Source organism: Loxodonta africana, chromosome 18 (assembly GCF_030014295.1).
Source record: "Loxodonta africana isolate mLoxAfr1 chromosome 18, mLoxAfr1.hap2, whole genome shotgun sequence".
Lineage (NCBI taxonomy): Eukaryota > Metazoa > Chordata > Mammalia > Proboscidea > Elephantidae > Loxodonta > Loxodonta africana.
In genome coordinates, this window is record NC_087359.1 from 28,344,843 (window position 1) to 28,365,476 (window position 20,634).

General features: G+C 51.0%; 2 protein-coding genes across 12 annotated transcripts in view; both read left to right on the forward strand.

Annotated features, from left to right (window-relative positions):
* The window catches only part of STRADA (STE20 related adaptor alpha), a 35,407-nt gene extending 20,019 nt beyond the window's left edge, over window positions 1-15,388 (forward strand). For all 11 annotated transcript variants that reach the window (XM_003414520.3, XM_010594564.3, XM_010594562.3 and 8 more), the window contains 9 exons: window positions 6,755-6,857; window positions 7,277-7,398; window positions 8,183-8,291; window positions 8,421-8,544; window positions 10,338-10,509; window positions 11,229-11,333; window positions 13,648-13,889; window positions 14,193-14,235; window positions 14,512-15,388. In XM_003414520.3, coding sequence (XP_003414568.2) covers window positions 6,755-6,857; window positions 7,277-7,398; window positions 8,183-8,291; window positions 8,421-8,544; window positions 10,338-10,509; window positions 11,229-11,333; window positions 13,648-13,889; window positions 14,193-14,235; window positions 14,512-14,664 — 1,173 coding nt within the window. In that variant the 3' untranslated portion in view covers window positions 14,665-15,388. The remainder of the gene's footprint in view (window positions 1-6,754; window positions 6,858-7,276; window positions 7,399-8,182; window positions 8,292-8,420; window positions 8,545-10,337; window positions 10,510-11,228; window positions 11,334-13,647; window positions 13,890-14,192; window positions 14,236-14,511) is intronic.
* Window positions 15,389-18,238: 2,850 nt separating this feature from the next.
* LIMD2 (LIM domain containing 2) lies at window positions 18,239-20,528 on the forward strand. Its single transcript, XM_064270950.1, has 5 exons — window positions 18,239-18,325; window positions 19,021-19,115; window positions 19,303-19,347; window positions 19,426-19,565; window positions 19,645-20,528. The coding sequence occupies exons 2-5, from the start codon at window positions 19,074-19,076 to the stop codon at window positions 19,802-19,804; spliced, it is 387 nt and encodes a 128-aa protein (XP_064127020.1). The 5' UTR covers window positions 18,239-18,325; window positions 19,021-19,073; the 3' UTR covers window positions 19,805-20,528.
* The last annotated feature ends 106 nt before the right edge of the window (window positions 20,529-20,634 follow it).

The following is a 20,634-nucleotide window of genomic DNA, read 5'->3' on the forward strand; positions in this document are numbered from 1 at the left end:
CAAGCAAGCTTGTATCACCTGCATATTGCAGGTGGTTAATGAGTCTTCCTCTAATCCTGATGCCCTGTTCTTCTTCATATAGTCCAGCTTCTCAGATTATTTGCTCAGCATACAGATTGAATAAGTATGGTGAAAGGATATAACCCTGACACACACCTTTCCTGACTTTAAACCGTGCAGTATCTCTTTGTTCTGTTTGAACGACTGCCTCTTGATCTCCGTAGAGGTTCCTCATGAGCACAATTAAATGTTCTAGGATTCCCATTCTTTGCAGTGTTATGCACGACCATACATGTGGGCCTTGCCAGATGGAATACACAGGAATCAAATTGACTACATCTGTGGAAAAAGACGATGGAAAAGCTCAATATCATCAGTCAGAACAAGGCCAGGGGATGACTGCAGAACAGCCCATCAATTGCTCATGCAAGTTCAAGTTGAAACTGAAGAAAACTAAAACAAGTCACAAGAGTAAAGTACGACCTTGAGTATATCCCTCCTGAATTTGAAGACCACTTCAAAAATAGCTTCAACGCATCGAACACTAATGACGGAAGACCAGACTAGTTGTGCAAGGACATCATATGTGAAGAAAACAAGAGGTCATTAAAAAGACAAGAAAGAAAGAAAAGACCAAAATGAATGTCAGAAGAGACTGAAACTTTCTCTTGAACGTCGAGCAGCTAAAGCAAATGGAAGAAATGATAAAGTAAAAGATCTGAACAGATGATTTCAAAAGGGTGGCTCGATAAGACAAAGTGTTATAATAACATGTGCAAAGACATGGAGTTATAAAACCAGAAGGGAAGAATGTAGTCGGCATTTCTCAAGCTGAAAGAACTAAAGAAAAAATTCAAGCCTTAAGTTGCAATATTGAAGGATTCTATGGGCTAAATATTAAACGTGGTAGGAAGCATCAAAAGAAGATGGAAGAAATACACAAAGTTACCATACCAACAAGACTTGGTCAATGTTCAACCATTTCAGGAAGCAGCATATGGTCAGTCACCAAATATACTGAAGGAGGAGGTCCAAGCTGCACTGAAGGCATAAAACAAGGCTCCAGGAATCTGTGGATACCAACTGAGATGTTTCAACAAATGGATGCAGCACTAGAAGTGCTTACCTGTCTGTGCCAAGAAATTTGCAGGACAGCTACCTGGCGAACCCACTGGAAGAGATCCATATTTATGCCTATTCCAAAGAAAAATGATCCAACCAAATGTGGAAATCATCAAACAGTGTCCTTTAATATCACCAAAAAACCCCCCAAACCCATTGCCATTGAGTCGATTCTGACAGATAGCGACCCTATAGTACAGAGTAGAGCAGCCTCCTAGGGTTCCAAGGAACACCTGGTGGATTTGAACTGCTGACCTTTTGGTTAGCAGCCGGAGCTCTTAACACTACGCCACCAGGGTTCCATTAATACCACGCACAAGTAAAATTTTGCTGAAGATGATTCAAAAGTGGCTGCAGCAGTACATTGACAGGGAACTGCCAGAAATTGAAGTCAGATTCAGAAGAGGACGTGAAACCAGGGATATCATTGCTGATGTCAGATAGATCCTGGCTGAAAGCAGACAATACCAGAAAGATGTTTACCTGTGTTTTATTAACTATGCAAAGGCATTTGACTGTGTGAATCATAACAAATTATAGATAAAGAAGGGGTAACAGGCACCAAACAAGTACAAAACCCAGCAGAACAAACTACATTAGCCCTCAAGACTTGAAAATAAGCCTCTGTTCTACAATACCATCTGGGCAATAGTCCTGCCCTCCAGACTCTGGGCGTTGGCCATGCCCTCCAGATGCTGGGTGTAGGCCCCTTGGCCTGGGCTTCAGCCCTGCCTTCCAGGCTCACTGGGATGGCAACTCTGCTCTCTCCGTTTTCGGCAGCCCTATTCTCCTAGAACATCTGAGTGGTGACCTCAACTCCTCAGTCCCCGGGGGCCCCATTCTTCTGCACCTTGGGCATGACAGCCCTGCCCCCTCAGCTTTGGGCAGCGGCCCTATCCTCTTGGCCAAGTTCAATGGCAGCCCCACACTCAGGAATCGAGTCGGTGAAGATCTCAGTCTTGAAACTTAGGAGGATGTGGCTTTACCCTTTGAGACCCCAGTGGCCATGGCCCCACCATTTAAAACCCCAGAGGCCATGGCCCCACCTTTTGTGACCAAGGCAGCTCTGCTTGCCTTGCTCCTTCCAGCAGTTCTGCTGATCTCTGAGCTGCACCAGGGATGGTTCTTTTTTCTTTTCTTTTCTTGGAGGACAACAGATATACTTCCTTTGGCCTGTTTCCTGCCTATAGAAGTCCAAGAGGAAGACAGCATTCTTTCCTTTCTCTCTTTCTCTGTCCCCTTTAGTCTAATCTAAGCTGATGGGTTTTCTGCTGTGGGAGTTGTTAGGTCCATCAGTCACAGGCTTAATCTCCTTAACAAAAGATTGTGTAGCCACATCCTTGGTAAAGATTCTAGGATATGTGACCTTAGTTTGTACAACAGAATTTTCCAAATCTTTCAGCTGTGTTTTCATCTTAAACCAAAAAACCCAAGCCCAGTGCCATCGAGTCGATTCCAACTCATAGCGACCCTATAGGACAGAGCAGAACTGCCCCACAGACTTTCCAAGGAGTGGCTGGTGGATTCGAACTGCTGACCCTTTGGTTAGCAGCTGTAGCGCTTAACCACTACGCCACCAGGGTTTCCGTTTTCATCTTACACAATTCATTTTTAAGTCCATCTCTTTCCTCTTGCATTTTATTATAAGGGAAAAACAAGTGGCCCCTTTAAGATCTTGCTTAGAAATCTCAGCCAAATAGCCAAGTTCAACACTTAAAAATTCTACCTTCCACCAAACACTTGAATGTAATTCAAACACATTCTTTGCCACTGCATAAAAAGCATCCCTCTTCCTCAGGTGTCCAGTCACATGTTCATCGTTTCCTTTTAAAGCCTCACCGGAAGCGTATTTAACGTCCACATTTCTAGCAGCATTCTCTTGCTGGTGGCCTGTGTATCCTCTGAGATGATAGAGACTTTTCTATAACTCTCCTCACTTCCTTCTGAACCCTCATCAGAATTGCGTTTGATGTTTATAATTCTACCCGCAGTCTCTTCAAGGCAATCTAGGCTTTTACTATTAGGCACCTTAGAACTCTTTCAGCTTCTACCCATTACCCAATTCCAAAGCCACTTCCACATTTCAGGTATTTGTTAGAGCAGCACCCCACTCCCAGTACCAAATTGTGTCGTGGTTATCTAGTGCTGCTGTAACAGAAGTACCACAAGTGGGTGACTTTAACACACAAAAATTTATTTTCTCACAGTTTAGGAGGCTAGATATTTGAATTCAGGGTGCTGGCTCTAGGGGAGGGCTTTCTCTGTCAGCTGTGGAGGAAGGCCTTTTAAGGAATTACAACACAAATTTTTGGGAGACACCATTCAGTTCATAACAGTGCATATACTCAGTAGTTTAATTTCAAACTCAGCTGCCCCTCATAGTCTTTCTTTTTTGTTCAAATGAGAGAAATGAGTTTGCCTGGAGATCAAAGGAGAGAAGACCTTCAAGTACAAAGTAGTTATAGATTTGCTTCTTGTTGGGGCCATAATGTTATCGGCCAAAATTCAGTGCTTCCTCATATGTAGGAATCAGATTCTCATCTGTAGTCTCCTAGTAACAGGGGTCTAGCGAGTGTGTTGTATGAGGGCTGGCATTTCCAGTAAGGCCATCATGTCAAACCCTGTCTTGAACCGACTGGTGCATTTGCCCTACCCTCCTCTTTGGTCCATGGGAGTGACAAGGCCATGGGCAGAAAACCTCAATTCAAACTTTTCTTAGAATATTTTTTTTAACACGTATGTGCCAACATTGTTCTAGGTGTTGAATAATAATACATCAATGAACAAAACGGACAAGGCCCTTGCCTTCACATGATGAAGATCATATGCTTGCATTCCAGTGGAAGAGACAGGCCATGGATAAACTGCAGTGATAACTGCCAGGAAGAAAGTAAAGGCGGCGATGTCATAAAGTGACTAGGAACCTACTTGTCTTTGGTAGAACAAACTCTTCTCTGAAGAGATGACATTTAAGTTGAGACCTCAGTGACAAGAAGGAGGCAGCAATGAGAAGATGGCAGGGTGGAGGGGAGTAGGGGTACACTATTCCAAACAAAGGGACAGTGCAAATTCCCTAGGACTGGAGCATGCTTGTTTGTGTAGGTAAAGTGTTGCGAGTGAGGGGAGAGGGACATGGGATGGGTCATAGAGGCAGGCAGGGGCCGAGTCATGTGAATCCTTATCGGCCAGAATAGGAAGTCGGCCTGAAAGCAGCCCCCTGGGTTGTATTGGAAACCCTGATGGCGTAGTGGTTAAGAGTTCTGCTGCTAACCAAAAAGTCAGCAGTTCAAATCAATCAGGCACTCCTTGGAAACCCTATGGGGCAGTCCTACTCTGTCCTATAGGGTCACTATGAGTCGGAATCAACTTGACAGCAATGGGTTTAGTTTTGGGTTTTGGGGTGTTGTACTAGCTGGTGGCATTGATTTTACTGAGGAGTAATTTGATACTTGAGAAAAGTATCTGCAGAGCAAGAATGTGTGCGGGTTTGGAGGTATAAAGTTAAGAAGATAGGAGTCTTCAAGACCAAACTAGCATGCAGCTTGTAAATTGTAAACAAGTGGGGAATTGCCATTTTAGAGCTCTTGGTTTAGAGTTTTTGCTCAAATCACTTCTACTTTTACCCATTTTGTCCCCCATCTGGCTCCTAAACATACAGTCTTTGCATTAAGAGGTCTGTTCAGATCAAGTGTTAGGAAAAGGTGGATCAGCAAGAACACACATACGTGGCTGGTGGGATCATAACGTGGTATAACCATTTTGGAAAACAGTACGGCGTGATCTTGTAACACAGACCATTCATGTACTCTGTGGTCTAGCAAGTCCACTCCTAGGTATGAACCTTAGGGTAACTCTTGCTTTTATGCATCAGGAGTTGCGTTCAAGCATGTTAACACTAGCCCCGTTCATAAGAGCAGAAAACTGAAAAACAGCCCAACTGCCCATCAACACTGGAAGGACAACTAAATTGAGGTATAGTCCCGAGATGAATATTATAACAAACTCTGAAAATGGGTAGACTACAGCTAAATGCAAGAAAATGGATGAATCTTAGAAATATCAAAATTGATTAAATTAGAAATGGACCCTGATTGCTAACTGAGCTCAGTTTTGCTTGACTAGGTTTCTCTTAGTGTCAGTGTCAGAGGTGAGGGAGGCAGAGCCCACCTTGGTTTCTTTCCCCATCTGCAGCATCGACTGTTTTGAAACCAGATATGCTGTAAACGGCAGGGACCCCTAATAGGGTGGCACATTCATTTCACTGGCTTGGGCTTGAGCCCTGTCTGTGCTCGTGTGTACTCAACACGTTGACTTTGGCAAGTCACTTCATCTCCTTGACCTGCAGTTCTGTTACTGAAAAATGGAGATGATATCTGTCCCCTCTACTCCACTGAGTTATGGTGACAGTCATATGCATCGTGGAAGTACCCTGAAAATATGCGATAGTCAAACCACAGGTGCCACAGCACTGTCATTTTTATGGGCTCTTCCGCAGAGTCACATCCCTGGTGGTGGTTCAAGTATTACCTTGTCAGGACATTCTCAACTTATACCCTCTGACTAGTGCTGAGCCAGGAGCCTTTCCTGACGAGAGGACATGATTATGAGTACAACATATGAAATGTGAGCTGGCCTAAGGTCTCTCCATGTCAGTTAGACACAAATCTGAATAAAGAATTCAAAAGAAAGAAAACAACTCTTAGTCCCTAAGTCATACAGATTTAGGTCTGGAAGAAGGAAATCGAGCCTATTAAGCTGAGAGAAGAGTTATTGTTCTATTGGCCTGCCCTGAGCAACTTCCTTCAGGAGCTCAGAGGCCAGAGGTATGACATCCACACCCTAAATGGCTGGACTCCAACTTCACTTGCAGCCTGAGTGGGCAGGAACCAGAGAGCAGGCTGCTTCTGCCAGGATGATGGCTGAGAATTTGACCTGGAGCCCTAGTGGTGCAGTGCCAACCAAAAGGTCGGCATTTCGAATCCACCAGCCATTCCCTGGAAACCCTGTGGAACAGTCCTACTCTGTCCTATAGGGTTTCTGTGAGTCGGAATCAACTGACGGCAATGGGTTTTGGGTTTGGTACCTTGCCTGGAACTCAACATATCAGTTGTTCACTTGGAAGCATCAGGAGTGATGGGTCTCCACTCCTTGTTTGCTAAAGAGGGGACTTCTTATGTCCACATTTTCCCTTCAGCAAGATTCAGTATTTGATCTTTTGGGATCTTGTGAGCAGGACCTAAATCCTAGAGACCCTCCACCTCTTTTTTTTTTTTTTTTTTTCCCAAATATGCCTTTCTCTAGACACCCTTTCCCCAAGAATTTCCTAGTTTTAAGAAAATGAGCCAGTTGTTGGAAAGAATAAGCAAACCAACAGTTAAATGGAACTGTTCCTTGTCCCCTCTTTGCGGATGGCACTAACACTTAACTTGCTCTGATATTATGCTGATTGCTATATTGAACAGCTGATGTTTTACTTTGCATTTCTTTTCAAATAGTGCTGGCAATATTTCTTTGCTCCAGAGTCATGGTTTGTGTGTGTGCTTACATGCCAGTCTCCTTGTGGGTCTGAATGACCACTTCCCCACTCCTACCCTCAGTATGCTCTCATTAACCTATTTTTCTTTTTCTCTAGACCAATGAGGCGAGCTCAGAGTCGATAGCATCCTTCTCTAAACAAGAGATCATGAGTAGCTTTCTGCCAGAGGGAGGGTGTTATGAGCTACTCACCGTTATAGGTAATGTCCAGAGTCTGCTGTTACTCTCACCTTCCAGCGACAGTTGGCTAGTTAGTGGGATTCATGTTGACAAAACTGGCTCTCAGGGGTCTTCTTTGGTTTTCTTCTGCCAAGTATGGGACGAGATCATGCTACCAAGAGAGAAGCTCTTTTGCAGTTTTTTCTTTTTGGCTCTATTCCTCTGGTGACCTCAGCAGTTAGAGTGGTTGGCTGAGAAGTTGCCGATAGAAGTCAAGAGATATTAGCCTTGAAAATAATAGTAAATGTTTTAACTTGACCTTTTTTAAATGTGTATATATGTGTGTGTGTGTGTGTGTGTATATATATATAATATATAAAACCAAATCCTTTCTTCTTTAAGGGAGATAAAAACCGTTGTTGCTGTTGTTCCTGTTTACGGGATCCCTATTTTCTTTCAGGCAAAGGATTCGAGGACCTGATGACAGTGAACCTAGCAAGGTACAGACCAACAGGAGAGTACGTGACAGTACGAAGGATTGACCTAGAAGCTTGTTCCAACGAGATGGTGACATTCTTGCAGGTAATGAAGCATGAGTATGACACTTGGATGGCAGGCTGTCTGTTCTAGCAGTGATTACAGGGCATCTCCCACGTCCGTCCTCAGAGAGCACCTGGCAGGAAACGAAAAAAGACCATATGCTCAGAAGTTAGGAAAGCGTTCAGTGGAGAATCTTGGGAATTTAGTACCAACGGTTCTGTAATGCTGCTCAGCCCAATTTATGTTCCCTTTGCCTCCTTTCTGGGCCATTTATTCACTTATACTAAAAACCTGTTGCCGTCAACTAGATTCCGACTCATAGCAGCCCTATAGGACAGAGCAGAACTGCCCCATAGGGTTTCCAAGGCTATAATCTCTGCGGAAGCAGGCTGCCACATCTTTCTCCCAGAGAGGCCTTTGGTGGGTTCCAACTACTGACCATCTGGTTAGCAGCCAAGTGCTTAACCACTGTGCTACCAGGGCTCCTTTTATTCATTTATAGCCAACACTTACTATTAACTATAATAATAATTAACATGTATTGAGTGCTTCCTGTATGCCAAATACTGTTTTAAATGCCTCATTTAAATTAACTCATTGAATTCCCACAACAGCTTATGATCTAGGCTATTATCATCATCCCCATTTTACAGATGAGACTGAGGCATAGAGAGGCTGGAGGGAACCTGGTTAGGCTGCTCCCAGGGGTCTGAGAGGGGTGTGCAGAAAGCACCAGGTCCCCATGTTATTCATTCTGCCACCTTCATGTGCAGCTCCACGCCTTGTTGCCCCTTCGTTCTGACGTCAACTATACCATTGCTTTCAGGGGGAGCTTCATGTCTCTAAACTGTTCAACCATCCCAATATTGTGCCATATCGAGCCACCTTTATTGCAGACAATGAACTGTGGGTTGTCACATCTTTCATGGCATATGGTAAGTGGGAAAGTACTTCTTCTAGAAGTCATGACAGAGAAGGATGCTAAGAACTTTGTTTTCAGATTGGTTGTATGCTGATTCCCTTCACTGCCTCTCCTCTAGCTCTCCCAAATTGTTTATTTGCAGGTTCTGCAAAGGATCTCATCTGTACACACTTCATGGACGGCATGAATGAACTGGTGATTGCTTACATCCTGCAGGGGGTGCTGAAGGCCCTAGACTACATCCACCACATGGGCTACGTACATAGGTACAGTCCTAAGAGTGTTCATCCTGTGCTAGGGCAGGTGTCTGTGCCCTTGAGCCCTCAAACAGCTGAACGTTTACTCAAAGTAGTGGAGCCAGAGTCTGAAATCAAGGATCCAAACTCTGGCCTTGCCTCTGACTTGATAGATCATTTAGCCTCTCATTGTTGAAGCAACTTTCTCTTTATTGAGCTGCTTGGTTCTGAGTATTGTATGAGAGGAACTTCTGACATGGACCCCTGCCCCCAACTCAGCTTCCCTCCTTGGGATGCCTAGACTGGTGTATCAGCACAGAGTGTGTCCTGTGCCCGAGAGGCCTGGGAAAAACAGATTGCTTAGTTGATGGTGTTGGGCAAGTCAGCTTACTGCAGGGAGATTAATAACACTGGATCCCTACCTAACTCCACATACAGAGGAGGACTCCAGAGGGATTAAGGCCTAAATGTAAAATGTAAAATTATAGACTTAACTAGAAGGAAATGTGAGGAAATATTTTTCTAATCAGAGGCACAGACTAACTTTTAAAAGTCTTAGAAGCACAAAACATAAGGCAAAAAAATTGGTGAATTTGATTACATTAAGACTGAAGCTCTCCATCTAATAAAGGACACCATAAGCAAAGTTAACAGCAGATGAGTTGACAGAGTAGAAGAGGAGGTTTGCTTTGTCTGAAACATAGGAGGTTAGTAACAAGGAGATCTTGCTAATCAACAAGAAAAGGACAGTAAAACAATAAAAAAAACTGAGCAAAGGATATGAATTTTATGAAAGAGGAAACCCAAAAGACTAACAATCATATGAACAGACACTCAAATCCAGGTGTACCTAGGAGCCCACTCAGTGAGGCCATTATCTGCCCGTTCCACGCGGATGTAATCTCCCCTCTGTGGCATTTCAAACTGCACCTGATGCTATTTCCAACTCCCTTCAGAGATCCTTCCCATCATATGGGAAGAGTGAACATCTTAGAACTGCTTTCTAGATCTCTGTACGGAGCAGGAGCATGGCAATAATCAGAGAAAAGTAAATTAAAACAAGATGTCACTTTATACCCATGAGACTGGCAGGAATTAGGAAGCTGGATGAGCCCAGTGCTGGTGAGGCTGCGGGAGCCCTCCGGTCCAGATAATGGAAGACAGACTAGTCAGGGTCACTCCGAACCTCGGACACCCCAAAGAAACCCTCACACAGGCCCAGGAAGGGACACATGCGGATGCCAGGGTTCATATTTGTGGTGGCTAGAGGCAAAGTGAGTATCCTCCCCTGGGAGAGTGATGAGTAAGTGTTAGAGGCACACCCCAGAGTGCAAGGCAACGACAAGAAGAGTAGATAGCAACACAGATCTCGAAAACAGAACTGAGTGAAAAAAGGAAGAATGAGGTGTGTAACAGAGCACTGCTCGTAAGTGTAAAATACACACGTACAAAGCAGTGGTACACTTCACAAGAACACCTGCAAACAAAAAGTACAGATTGAAAGCCTTAGTGGGAGGTAGGGGGAAGAGGGAGTCTGCGAGCATAAAAGGGAGCTTACGAGATATAGATTGTTAAATCTGGTGGTGGGTAAATGAGATCATACTATTTTCTCTCTTTTATATATGTTTGAAAATGTTGATGAAATATCTGCTTATATATACATAATATATATTATCTGTCTACATACACATAATGTGCATATATACAGTGTATAACACACACTGGGCTGGGGGAGTGAGCTGAGTGGATCTAGAGTGTGAAGACCAAAGGCTGATAGTGTGAGGGGCTCCTGCTGCCCATGACGCCCCTCTCCACCTCCCCAGGAGTGTCAAAGCCAGCCACATCCTGATCTCCGTGGATGGGAAGGTCTACCTGTCTGGTTTACGCAGCAACCTCAGCATGATCAGCCATGGGCAGCGGCAGCGTGTGGTCCACGATTTCCCCAAGTACAGTATCAAGGTTCTGCCTTGGCTCAGCCCAGAGGTCCTCCAGCAGGTCTGTGTACTGGGTCCCCAGGAGCTCCCACCCCACCTCAGCTAATGGTTTCCAAGGAAGCCTTCAGAATTGATTGATGGGAGCATTCTCCACTTCTGAGTGGTCTCATACTGGGGGAGGGCTCCTGTCAGCCAGGTGTACCTGGGAGCCCACTCAGTGAGGCCATTTCCTGCCCATCCCAGGTGGATGTACTCTCCCCTCTGTGGCCTTTCAAACTGCACCTGATGCTATTTTAACTCCCTTCAGAGAGGCTTCCTATCTTATGGGAAGAGTGAACATCTTCAAACTGCTTTCTAGATCTTTTATACTGAGCTGGAGCATGGGGCCCAGCTTTCTTCCTGCTTATCACATAACATCACCAAACATTTGTTTCTTTTAAAAGAAAGAGTTACTCTTCAGTAGTATAGGCAAGAAAGGAGCAGTGGTGGCACAGCGGTTAAAGCGATTGACTGCTAACCAAAACGTCAGCAGTTTGAAACCACCAGTGTCTGTGCGGGAGGAAGACATGGCAGTCTGCTTCCTTAGAGACTTACAGCCTCGGAAACCCTGTCGGGTCACTGTGTGTCGGAATCGACTCGACAGCGGTGGATTAGTATAGGCAAGAAAGTCTTTAGCAGCTGCTTCTGTTTTTTTTTTCTCTCAGTCTTTGCTCCGCCCCTTTCTTTTTCTAAGAGCAAAGGCCACATTGAGTCATCTGTGGTTTTTTTCTCCTAATTTAGAATCTTCAGGGTTATGATGCCAAGTCTGACATCTACAGTGTGGGAATCACAGCCTGTGAACTGGCCAATGGCCATGTCCCCTTTAAGGATATGCCTGCCACCCAGGTGAGCCTGCAGCCCCCTGGTTTCCTTCTTGCCTGCCTGTCTTCTTGACTTCCACAAACGTTTGCTGAAGGCCCACCACACTCAGGACATTGGCCAGGGACGCTAAGATGAAGGGCACAGTCCTTTCCTTCAAGAAGCTCTACCCCGTGGGGGAGGTGGTGGTGTAACTCTCCTTCACAGTGTGGTAAATGCTGTGGTAATGGAGCCAGGGGAAGGCAGGCATCCAGCACTCCAGGAGCAGGGCCATTCCTAAGGGTGCAGGGCCTGGAGCAGGGGTGCAAAGGGAAGCCCACACGCCACAGATGTATTTAAAAAGTGTATATCAAGCTAACAGATTTTTATACATTGATAAAGTGTGTTGTGTTCTCCTACCTTGATGAGCATACCTAGAAGGTGAGTTTCTAATTTAGAGTCCTCAGACTTCCATGCCATAACATTCAGGCCAGTACCGTTGGGACCTCCAGCCTGTAGGTTCAGCTTTTCTTCCTGCAAATGGCCACCCCTTGGCTTCCCCTAGGACCTAGGGGTGCACAGCCAGTGGACCAGGCCACCCTTGGGAAGACAGATGCAGGGAAGAGGCTCATCCAGGCTTCATCAGGTCCAGGAAGTGGACTTGAGCTCGTTTGGGCAAGGAATACCTGGGTCCCGGGTACCTGGAGAGTGGTCTAGAACTAGAGGGAGGGAGTGCAGGCTCTGAGTGAGCCCACAGACTGCTTGCCCTGTGGGGAGGGGTGCAGCCAGAGGATGTCCAAAGTAGAGCCCTCTAGAGCAGGGCCTAGGGACGGAGGGCAGTCAGGGGGCCCAAGAAGGGAGGGCAGTCGGGGGGGCTCAGGGAGGATGGACAGTCAGGGGCCCAGGGAGGGAGGGCAGTCAGGGGGGCCTAGGGAAGGAGGGTATTCAGGCGGACCCAGGGAGGGAGGGCATGCAGGGAGGCCCAGGGAGGGAAGGCAGTCGGGGGGCCCAGGGAGGATGCACAGTCAGGGGGCCCAGAAAGGATGGACAGTTAGGGGGGCCCAGGGAGGATGGACAGTCAGGGGGGCCCAGGGAGGGAGAGTGGTCAAGCTAACACTTGAGCTGAGTTTTAAGGACAAATAGGAGCTAACTTGTGTGAAGAGTGGGGGCTAGAAGAAGCCTCTTTAAAATGGGGGGAACAGCATGTGCAGAGACCCAGAGTCTGGAAAGAACAGCATCTGAGGATTGGCACGTAGTCTTAAGTAGCTGAAATCAGGTGCTTGTGGGGGGCTGGTGGGGATGTGGCTGGAGAAGGAGGCAGGGGGAGGTAATGAAGGGCTTTGTATGCAACGGTGGGTGTTGGGTTTCTGTCCCAAAGCATGTGGAGAGTTGCATGTGTGTCTTAAGCACAGGATTAATACTATCAGATACGTATTTTAGGAAGATCACTCCGTCAGGATATATGGATTGGCTTTAGGAGACCAGTTAGAAGGGTGTGGAAACCTAGGTAGGAAATCTAAGTAAGACAGTAACAGAAAGATGCTCTAAAAAGAAAATTAAAAGGCTGATTAGGGTGAATAAGAGGTCGAGATCTAAAAGCAGCACTGCTATCCAATAGAACTTTCCAAGATGGTGGCAGTGTTCTGTATCCACACTGTCCAATATGATGGTGACTAGCCACCTGCAGCTATTGAGCACTTAAATCGTGGCCAATAAGACCAAGGAACTGAATTTAAATCTTATTTTAAATAAATACCACTATATCAGCACAACTCTAGAGAGATTTCCAGGTTTCTGGCTTGGCGATATCCATGACGATAGTCAACACCAAAGGGTAGCTAGTTTTAGCTGTGTTGAGTCTGGGGGCTTTGGAACAGCCCCCCAAGCTTGGCCTGCTCCTAGGTGCACTGCTCCTGTGCAGCCTGCTGCAGTCACAAACCAGATGTGGTGCCACGTGCTGTGTGGACCCCATGGGACCCAACTGGGCATGGTAACCTGGGGCTGGGCTTCAGAGAAAGTCACTTGGCTGCTACTTCCACTTAGGGTGAGGGTTCTGTAAATAAAGGGATTTGATGCCTTAGAGAGGGGGAAAGGAAACTGTGAGCTCTTCCTTCTAGCCACAGTGAAGGGAGGGGAGGACTTTTTTGCAACCCCTCTTCTCCTTCTCTTCAGTTTGGCTTAGGGTGTAGCTACAGAGCCAGTGGCCAGCATTCCTTTAGAAAAGGTGACTTAGTCTACTTCCATCTTTTGTCTACTCCCAAGAGATCATATCTATATACTGGGAGAAGTGTATTTGTGAAGCAGCACTGTAGGCCTTCCAGGGGCCCTCCTCCAGCCCAGGTCCTGGCTCTGTCCTCCCCAGATGCTGCTGGAGAAACTGAACGGCACAGTGCCCTGCCTGCTGGACACCAGCACCATCCCCGCCGAGGAGCTGACCATGAGCACCTCACGCTCGGGAGCCAACTCGGGCCTCAGTGAGAGCCTGGCCCCCAGCACCCCCAGGACCTCCAATGGCGACTCGCCTTCCCACCCCTATCACCGCACATTTTCACCCCACTTCCACCACTTCGTGGAGCAGTGCCTTCAGCGCAACCCGGATGTCAGGTATTTCTGTGTGGTGGAGTTGAGCTTTCCAGGGCACGGTGCGGGGGGAGCCCTGGTGCTAAAGGCAGGCTTTAGAGGCTGTGCCTGCTCTGTGAAGAGCTGGCCCAGGAGTGACCCTGAGCCCCCCACAGCAGGAGGGGTCAGCACAGGGTTTGCTAAGAAGCCAGAATGGATAGCTCTGCCAGTTGTTTCTTGGTGGGCTGAGGGGAGTAGAGGGATACTTGAAGATAAAGTGTAAGCAGCAAGATTTGGGGATTCTGGAGCACGAGAGTGATCTGAGTCTCTCTCCTCCTTTCTCTACAGGCCAAGTGCCAGCACCCTCCTGAACCATTCTTTCTTCAAGCAGGTACAGTAGCACTTTCCCTCGGCTTCCTGTTTTTTCTTGCCTGTGGTTCTTACTACCAACAGTCCCATTAGCTTTGGGTCTTTAGATGTTTGTTCCTCTTCCCTTTGAATTGGGAGAACTTACTGTTTCTGAAGCCCCTTAAAGGCACTGCTCCTTCCTCATAGGGACTCTTGGCTCCGAAAACAGCCCCTCCGTCACCAGGCTGTGGTTCCTTGCCCTGGTGTCCTGGAACCCAGAGCAACAGGATCCATCACCCAACTCTCTCTCTTCCCCCAGATCAAGCGACGTGCCTCAGAGGCTTTGCCTGAATTACTTCGTCCTGTCACCCCCATCACCAGTTTCGAGGGCAGCCAGGCTCAGGATCACAGTGGAATCTTTGGCCTTGTAACAAACCTGGAAGAACTGGAGGTGGATGACTGGGAGTTCTGAGCCTCTGTGGACTGTGCATTCTCCAGGCCAGACATGGGAGCCTCTGCAGGCCTTTCCTGAGGGCTGGCTCCATTCCCACCCTCCTGGATGCAGACTGGGTAGGAAGGACGTGTCTGCCAGGAGAGTTGGCTGCTTTCTGAATGGAGAGAAATTCCTGGAGAGAGATTGCTTCATTGCTCCAAGGCTTTTGAGACACAAGGGAACAACCAGGGTTGGGGGTGGGGGGAATAGAACACTGACATTCCCAGTTCTGCGAGCTCAGATGGCTTCAGAAGGGAGAGATGTTGCTGCTCTGGCCCTGGGGGCTGAAGTCCACATCCAGGGTTTGACTCATCAGCCCAGGGAACTGTGTGACCTCCTCTTCCCATCTCTTGCTCCCCTACCAGCCTAATTCCATTCTTTTCCTGTGCAGCTTGCCCCCTTCCCCTCAGACTTCTCTCTAATGGTGGAAGGGAAGGATATTTTTCCCTTTTAAGCACCAGGTTAAGGCTGGGGCAGTGCATCTTTGTCCCTTGGGACCTGACACCTAAAACCTGGAGCTTTGCTTCCCGTAATCCATCTGTGTAGATCATTCCTTTCCCACCAAGAATCCATCCTAACTCCTACCAGCTGCCTTGGTGCTTTCTCCAAGGGCCCTAATGTCTTACTTGGCTTGAGGGCTGAAGTCCTTATTCTGTGTGTTACATTAATTTGTCAGAACAAATTAAAATCTTCATTGAATCCATGGAAGAGTGGCACTGTGCATCAGCATAGGTCCTACAGCCCTGCTTCCTAGTGTTTGTGCAGACAAGGATTGCCCCACAGGCTCACACTCACCATTCACTCTGCCAGGGGTTCTGCCATCTCAAAGTGGTCCCGGAAGTGCTTGTGGAAATGCAACAGTGTCTTCTTTCATTAGATAGCCTCAGAACATGACAGTTTCTTTTAAACCCCAATAGATTTGTCTCTTAACTGTCTAAAATTTTCAAGTTTATTTTAGCCTGTGGCCACCAAACCACTTTGGGGCTGAAAGGTCTAGGTACTGGAAACTAGCCTCTCCACAGGACCACTGGTTGGGCCACTAGGGGTTGAGGCAGAAGCAGCTCACCTTTGGCAGGAATGGAGGAGGCAGAGGGTTTTGTATTGTAACATGATTTGTGGTGTCTCCTTACTGTTGGTACTAATACTCAAAGAGCAAGTAACGCAAGAACCAGACCTGCCCCCTCTCCTGTCATTCTGGCCAGTGGCCAGGGAGCCTGAGCCTGGATGCACGTCTGTCATGCACTTCTGCCAGGCACTGAGTCTAATGTTGGTCTCCTAGGACCGTGGTGCCTCAGGGGTCTACGCCAGTTTGGCACTTACCCCCCTTACTAGTCAGTCCCTCAGGCTGAGGTGTACTCCTCTTTCACTCAGATTATGGAAGTGCCCCTCCCTCTTCTGTGAAGCTTCTTTGAGTCCTCAAGTGCTGTCACTTTCTCTTTCCTCAGAAATTTTAACTGGCCTAAAAAGAAAAAAAAAAAAAACCTCTTCCTTTGGGCAGTTATAGGGGCTGAGGTGAAGGGAATACCAACCATGGGGCAGTGGGTGGGCAGTGGCAGTGAGTGAGAAGGCCAGGTCACATTTATTTCCAACCCCTCTCCTTCCCCATTCCCAGTTCATTTTTGTTTTTTTAACCTCAGGTTCCCTCTTCTTAACTCTCTATCAGCCCATTTTCTTTCTTTCCTTGCTGCCTTTTTTCACTAGCTGTTAGCTCGGCCTCAGCACCCACACTGTGGATCCTGTGGTAGCTGTCTGCAGTTCAGCCAACAGATGGGTCCTGAGGAGGGTCTACACAGCACCAGCCCCCAGCCCAGCCCAGCTATGCTTCTAGTGCCCCGCCTTTCTTGCATCACAACCAGCCCCTTTGAGAATCTGATCACAGAGCTGGGAACTTCCTTCCTCCCCCTCTCCCCCCGCAAATGCACAGTCTAAGAGGGTTCACACACACACACACCCCATGCAGGGAGTCCTCAGGCCTACAGTTTAGGCAAACCAGGAATCCAGGGAGGAGCACCAGGCTGAAGAAGAAGGCTGTCGGGAGGGGTGCACAGAGTGAGCCAAGGAAGCAGGCTGGGGCTGGGGAAGAAGCCTGCTGCCTCCCTCCCTCTCCTGCCAGACTCTAGAGTCGCTGAGTTGTTCTGTTCCCTGACGAGTGTGTGGGCTAGGGCTCTAGAGCCACCAGTTCTATTTCTGCTAGTGTGGGAACGAGCTATGTTTAGGTCTGTGCTTCTGAGACGGCTTCAGCCGGATTTCAGGCAATGCCAAGCAGTGGCTGGTGCCCAGGAAGGCCCCTGGCCTGCCCGCAGAGCTGCGTCCAGGAGGCCACTGGCTCACCTTCCCCCAGCACAGCTGAGTTCTGCTCGCGCATCAGGGAGTGATGGTCATCAGACCTGTGGGGCAGTGGAGCCTGCCGCCATGAAGCATGGCCAAGGGGCAGGGACTAAAGAGCCACGGGTAGGACTCCTGGTTTCTCACACAGCTCTGCTGCCTCTGCACTAGCTTTGCTACCTCCAACAAGTCGCTTCAAATCTTCAGACCCCTCACGGTTCCCCGTGTTAAATGAGGGTTGGGTGTTCCGGCATTTGCTTATTTGAAGGATGGAAATATCTTTCCCTGAAGGGAGTGCCCTCGGAGCGGCCAGGGGTGACCAATCCCACAAAGCCGAGCCACAGAAGCGCTTTAGGACGTCGGGTCGGGGGAGCACGAGTGCTCTGGAGAGCCAAGGGCAACAGCTCCCGGCGCCCCTGTCTATGGGTCGCAGAAGGCGCTGAGGGGCGGTGGTCGAGTCCCACCAGGCCCCTCGCGTGCAGACCGGCCCCCGGCCAGCGGGCAGCACGAAGGCGACCACACACGGATGGCCCAGGGCCCGGCCTCGCGGCCTCGAACCGGGCGGGGCGGCTCCGCGTGCTGGGGCCGCCGCTGCCATCTTCTTGGCCGGCCGTGCGAGCGCGCGGGGCGGCCCCTGGCGGCGGGAGGACTCCGCGGCCCGAGGGGGTGTGCGAGCCGAGCCGGGGACTCCGGACCGGCCTCCGCGGCCGCCCCAGCAGAGCCCGTCAGTTTGCAGGGCCCACGCAGCGCCGGACAGGGCGGGGACCGCCGGCGGCTGCGCCCGGGAGGGCCCAGCAGGGAAACTGAGGCAGCGAAAAGCCCAGGCACAACCCGCAGGGGCCGCGCCAGGCGCGCTATTTGTCCCACGACCCCAGCTGCCTCATCCTGAACTTGTACCGCCCCGGGGATGCGGCGTGGGGCCCTCCGCTCCAGTCCCTGCCGCCGCCTTCTCCCCGCGTGCAGCTCCCCGGACCCTCCCGCAGCGGAGCGACGGGACGGGCGGCCGGCGAGCGGGGGCCGAGGGCCGGGCCGGGGAGCAGACAAAGGCCGGGACGCCGAGCGAGGGAAGACAAAGCGCAGAGGGGGTCGGCGGCGGCGGCGCGGCCCCGGAGGCGGCTCCGGGCGCGGCGGAGCCAATGGGCGGGCGCGGGGCGGGGGCAACGGGGGCGGCGCCGCGATAAGGCGGCGGCGGCGGCGGCCGCGCGGGACTCCAGGCAGCGGTGGCAGCTCGTGCCCGCGCCCTCCTCGCACCCGCGACGCCCCCGGACACCGACCGCCGCCCCGCGCGCCGCCCCGCGGCCCAGGCCGGAGCCCGGTGAGACCCGCGGGTGGGCCGGGGAGGGCCCTCATCCGCCCCCACGCGGGGCGACGAGCTGGGGGCTGCAAGCGCGGGCTGGGGTCCCAGGCTCGCCGCCGTCTTTCGGGACGAGCCTCCCGGCGGGGCGGGGCCATTCGGTAGGGCCCGTGGGGTCTCGGCTCTGGGGTCCTGTCCCCGCGGGCCCGGGGCCGAGGAGCGGGGAGCGCTGGCGGCGGCTCCGCCGGGCGGGTGGGCGGCGGCCTCCCGCGAGCGCTGTCCAGGAGCTGGGTCGGCCGCCGGAGGGCCCACCGCTCGTCGTCCGACAGTGGCGGGCCGGGGTCAGGCCTGGGCAGCCGATTCCCGCCCGGCCGCCCTCCTCTGATCTCCCGTCAGCCCCCGGCAGGGTTCCCGGCCGGGGGGCGCACACGGCGGCTGCGCGGGGGAGCCCCCCAGCCACTCCCTGCTAACTTTGTTCTTCGTCGCCCGACACATGGTTCCACTCAGGGACCCCTGCCCCTTGGGGAGCAGCGTAGGGGGGGTGGGCAGGCGCAGGGGGAGGTGGGTGAGGGGCGGAAGCAGCAAGACCAAGAGCAACAGGAAATGACTTACGGAAAGTCCCAACCGCAGCCCCCCAGCCCCAGCCTGTAAACACCCCCCACCCTGCAGGCTGGGGAAGGGCTTGTGGGGCCCTCCCAACCGACTTCCCGTTGCAGAACCGAGCGGGTGCTGGATCCCCACCCGGGGTCTCCACCACCTCCAACGAGCCATGTTCCAGGCTGCAGGAGCCGCCCAGGCCACCCCCTCTCATGTAGGTGACCAGCAGGGTGAGAGGGGCCCTGGGCAGGTGTTCCGCCTGGGGGTGAAGGGGAGAGGAACAGTGGATTTACCCGGCACCTTTGCCCTCTTTTGGGAGCCACTGAGGTCGGGCTGGTGACTGCAGCCATGGGCAGGGGAATCCCAGAGCTGACCTGCTCTTGACTGTCCCTGTTTCCCAGGAAGCTAAAAGCAGTGGTGGGAGCAGCACTGTTCAGCGCTCCAAGGTAGGGCCCTGGAGTAGGTGTTGGGGGGAGGACAGATCGGGTGCAGGCCAGGTCCCTGGCTAAGTCTCTACCTCGCAGTCCTTCAGCCTCCGGGCCCAGGTGAAGGAGACCTGTGCTGCTTGCCAGAAGACGGTGTACCCCATGGAGCGGCTGGTGGCAGATAAGCTCATTTTCCACAACTCCTGCTTCTGCTGCCAGCACTGTCATACCAAGCTCAGGTGTGCCCTTGCCCGGCCTGCCCCCGCCCTGGCTTTCCAGCCCTGATCTGACCTGACCCCAGCTGTCCTGCCTCCGCAGCCTGGGCAGCTACGCGGCACTGCACGGAGAGTTTTACTGCAAACCGCACTTCCAGCAGCTGTTTAAGAGCAAAGGCAACTACGATGAGGGGTTTGGCCGGAAGCAGCACAAGGAGCTCTGGGCCCACAAGGAGGTGGACCCCGGCACCAAGACAGCCTGAGGCTCCACTGATCTGTCACTAGTGCCCTAGAGGGCTTCAAAGGGTGGGAAGGAGATTGGAGCTGGGGTAGGGGCAGGATGGGAAGGGTTGAGGCCATCTTGCTCAGGGGAGGGTTATGGGGCAGGGCTCTGCTCCAGGATTCCTTTGTTCTCCCTCAATGGGTAGGGGTTGGGGAACCAGGATTGGGGTCTGCTCACCACCTTGCTTCCTGCTTCTTTCAGCTCCACCCCACCCCATCTTACCCCATGGCCCCCTGGGAGGCCCCCAAGCCCAGTTTCCCTATCGAGGTGCCTTTTCTCCAGCAAGGAGTCAGCATGTCCCCCTCAGGGTCCCAAGCTCCCTCACTGCCACCTGGCACCCTGTGCGGCCCCCATGTCTCCCTATCTACCTCTGCCTTTAGCCTGGTCCTGAGCCAAGGAGACTGGGAGGACAGCGAGAGTGCTACCTGCTGGGCCTCACAAGATGCCCAGCATGGCCGCATGGGGAAGGGATGGGGAAGTAGAGCAGCCTTGCTCCGGTCAAGGCAGGACATGCCCCAGCGGGGCTGCAGACCATCTCGCACCACCCAAGTCAAGAAGCGGAAGCTAAAGCACCCGCCAGGCTGAGAGCCACAGAGACTGGCAGCGGGACTGGCCAGGCTGTGCTCCCCTTCCCTCCACCCCTTCTTTCTGCCGATTTTGACTGTTGTGATCAACCAACCCTGTTTTAAACCTGTTTAAACAGATCCTGACTTTGTATTATGTGGCCTGATAGGGGGCTTTCTGGCAGGAAGGATGTGAACGCCCCGTGGGGAACGAAAGGGGCATAGGGTCCACCCAGAGTCCTCCTGG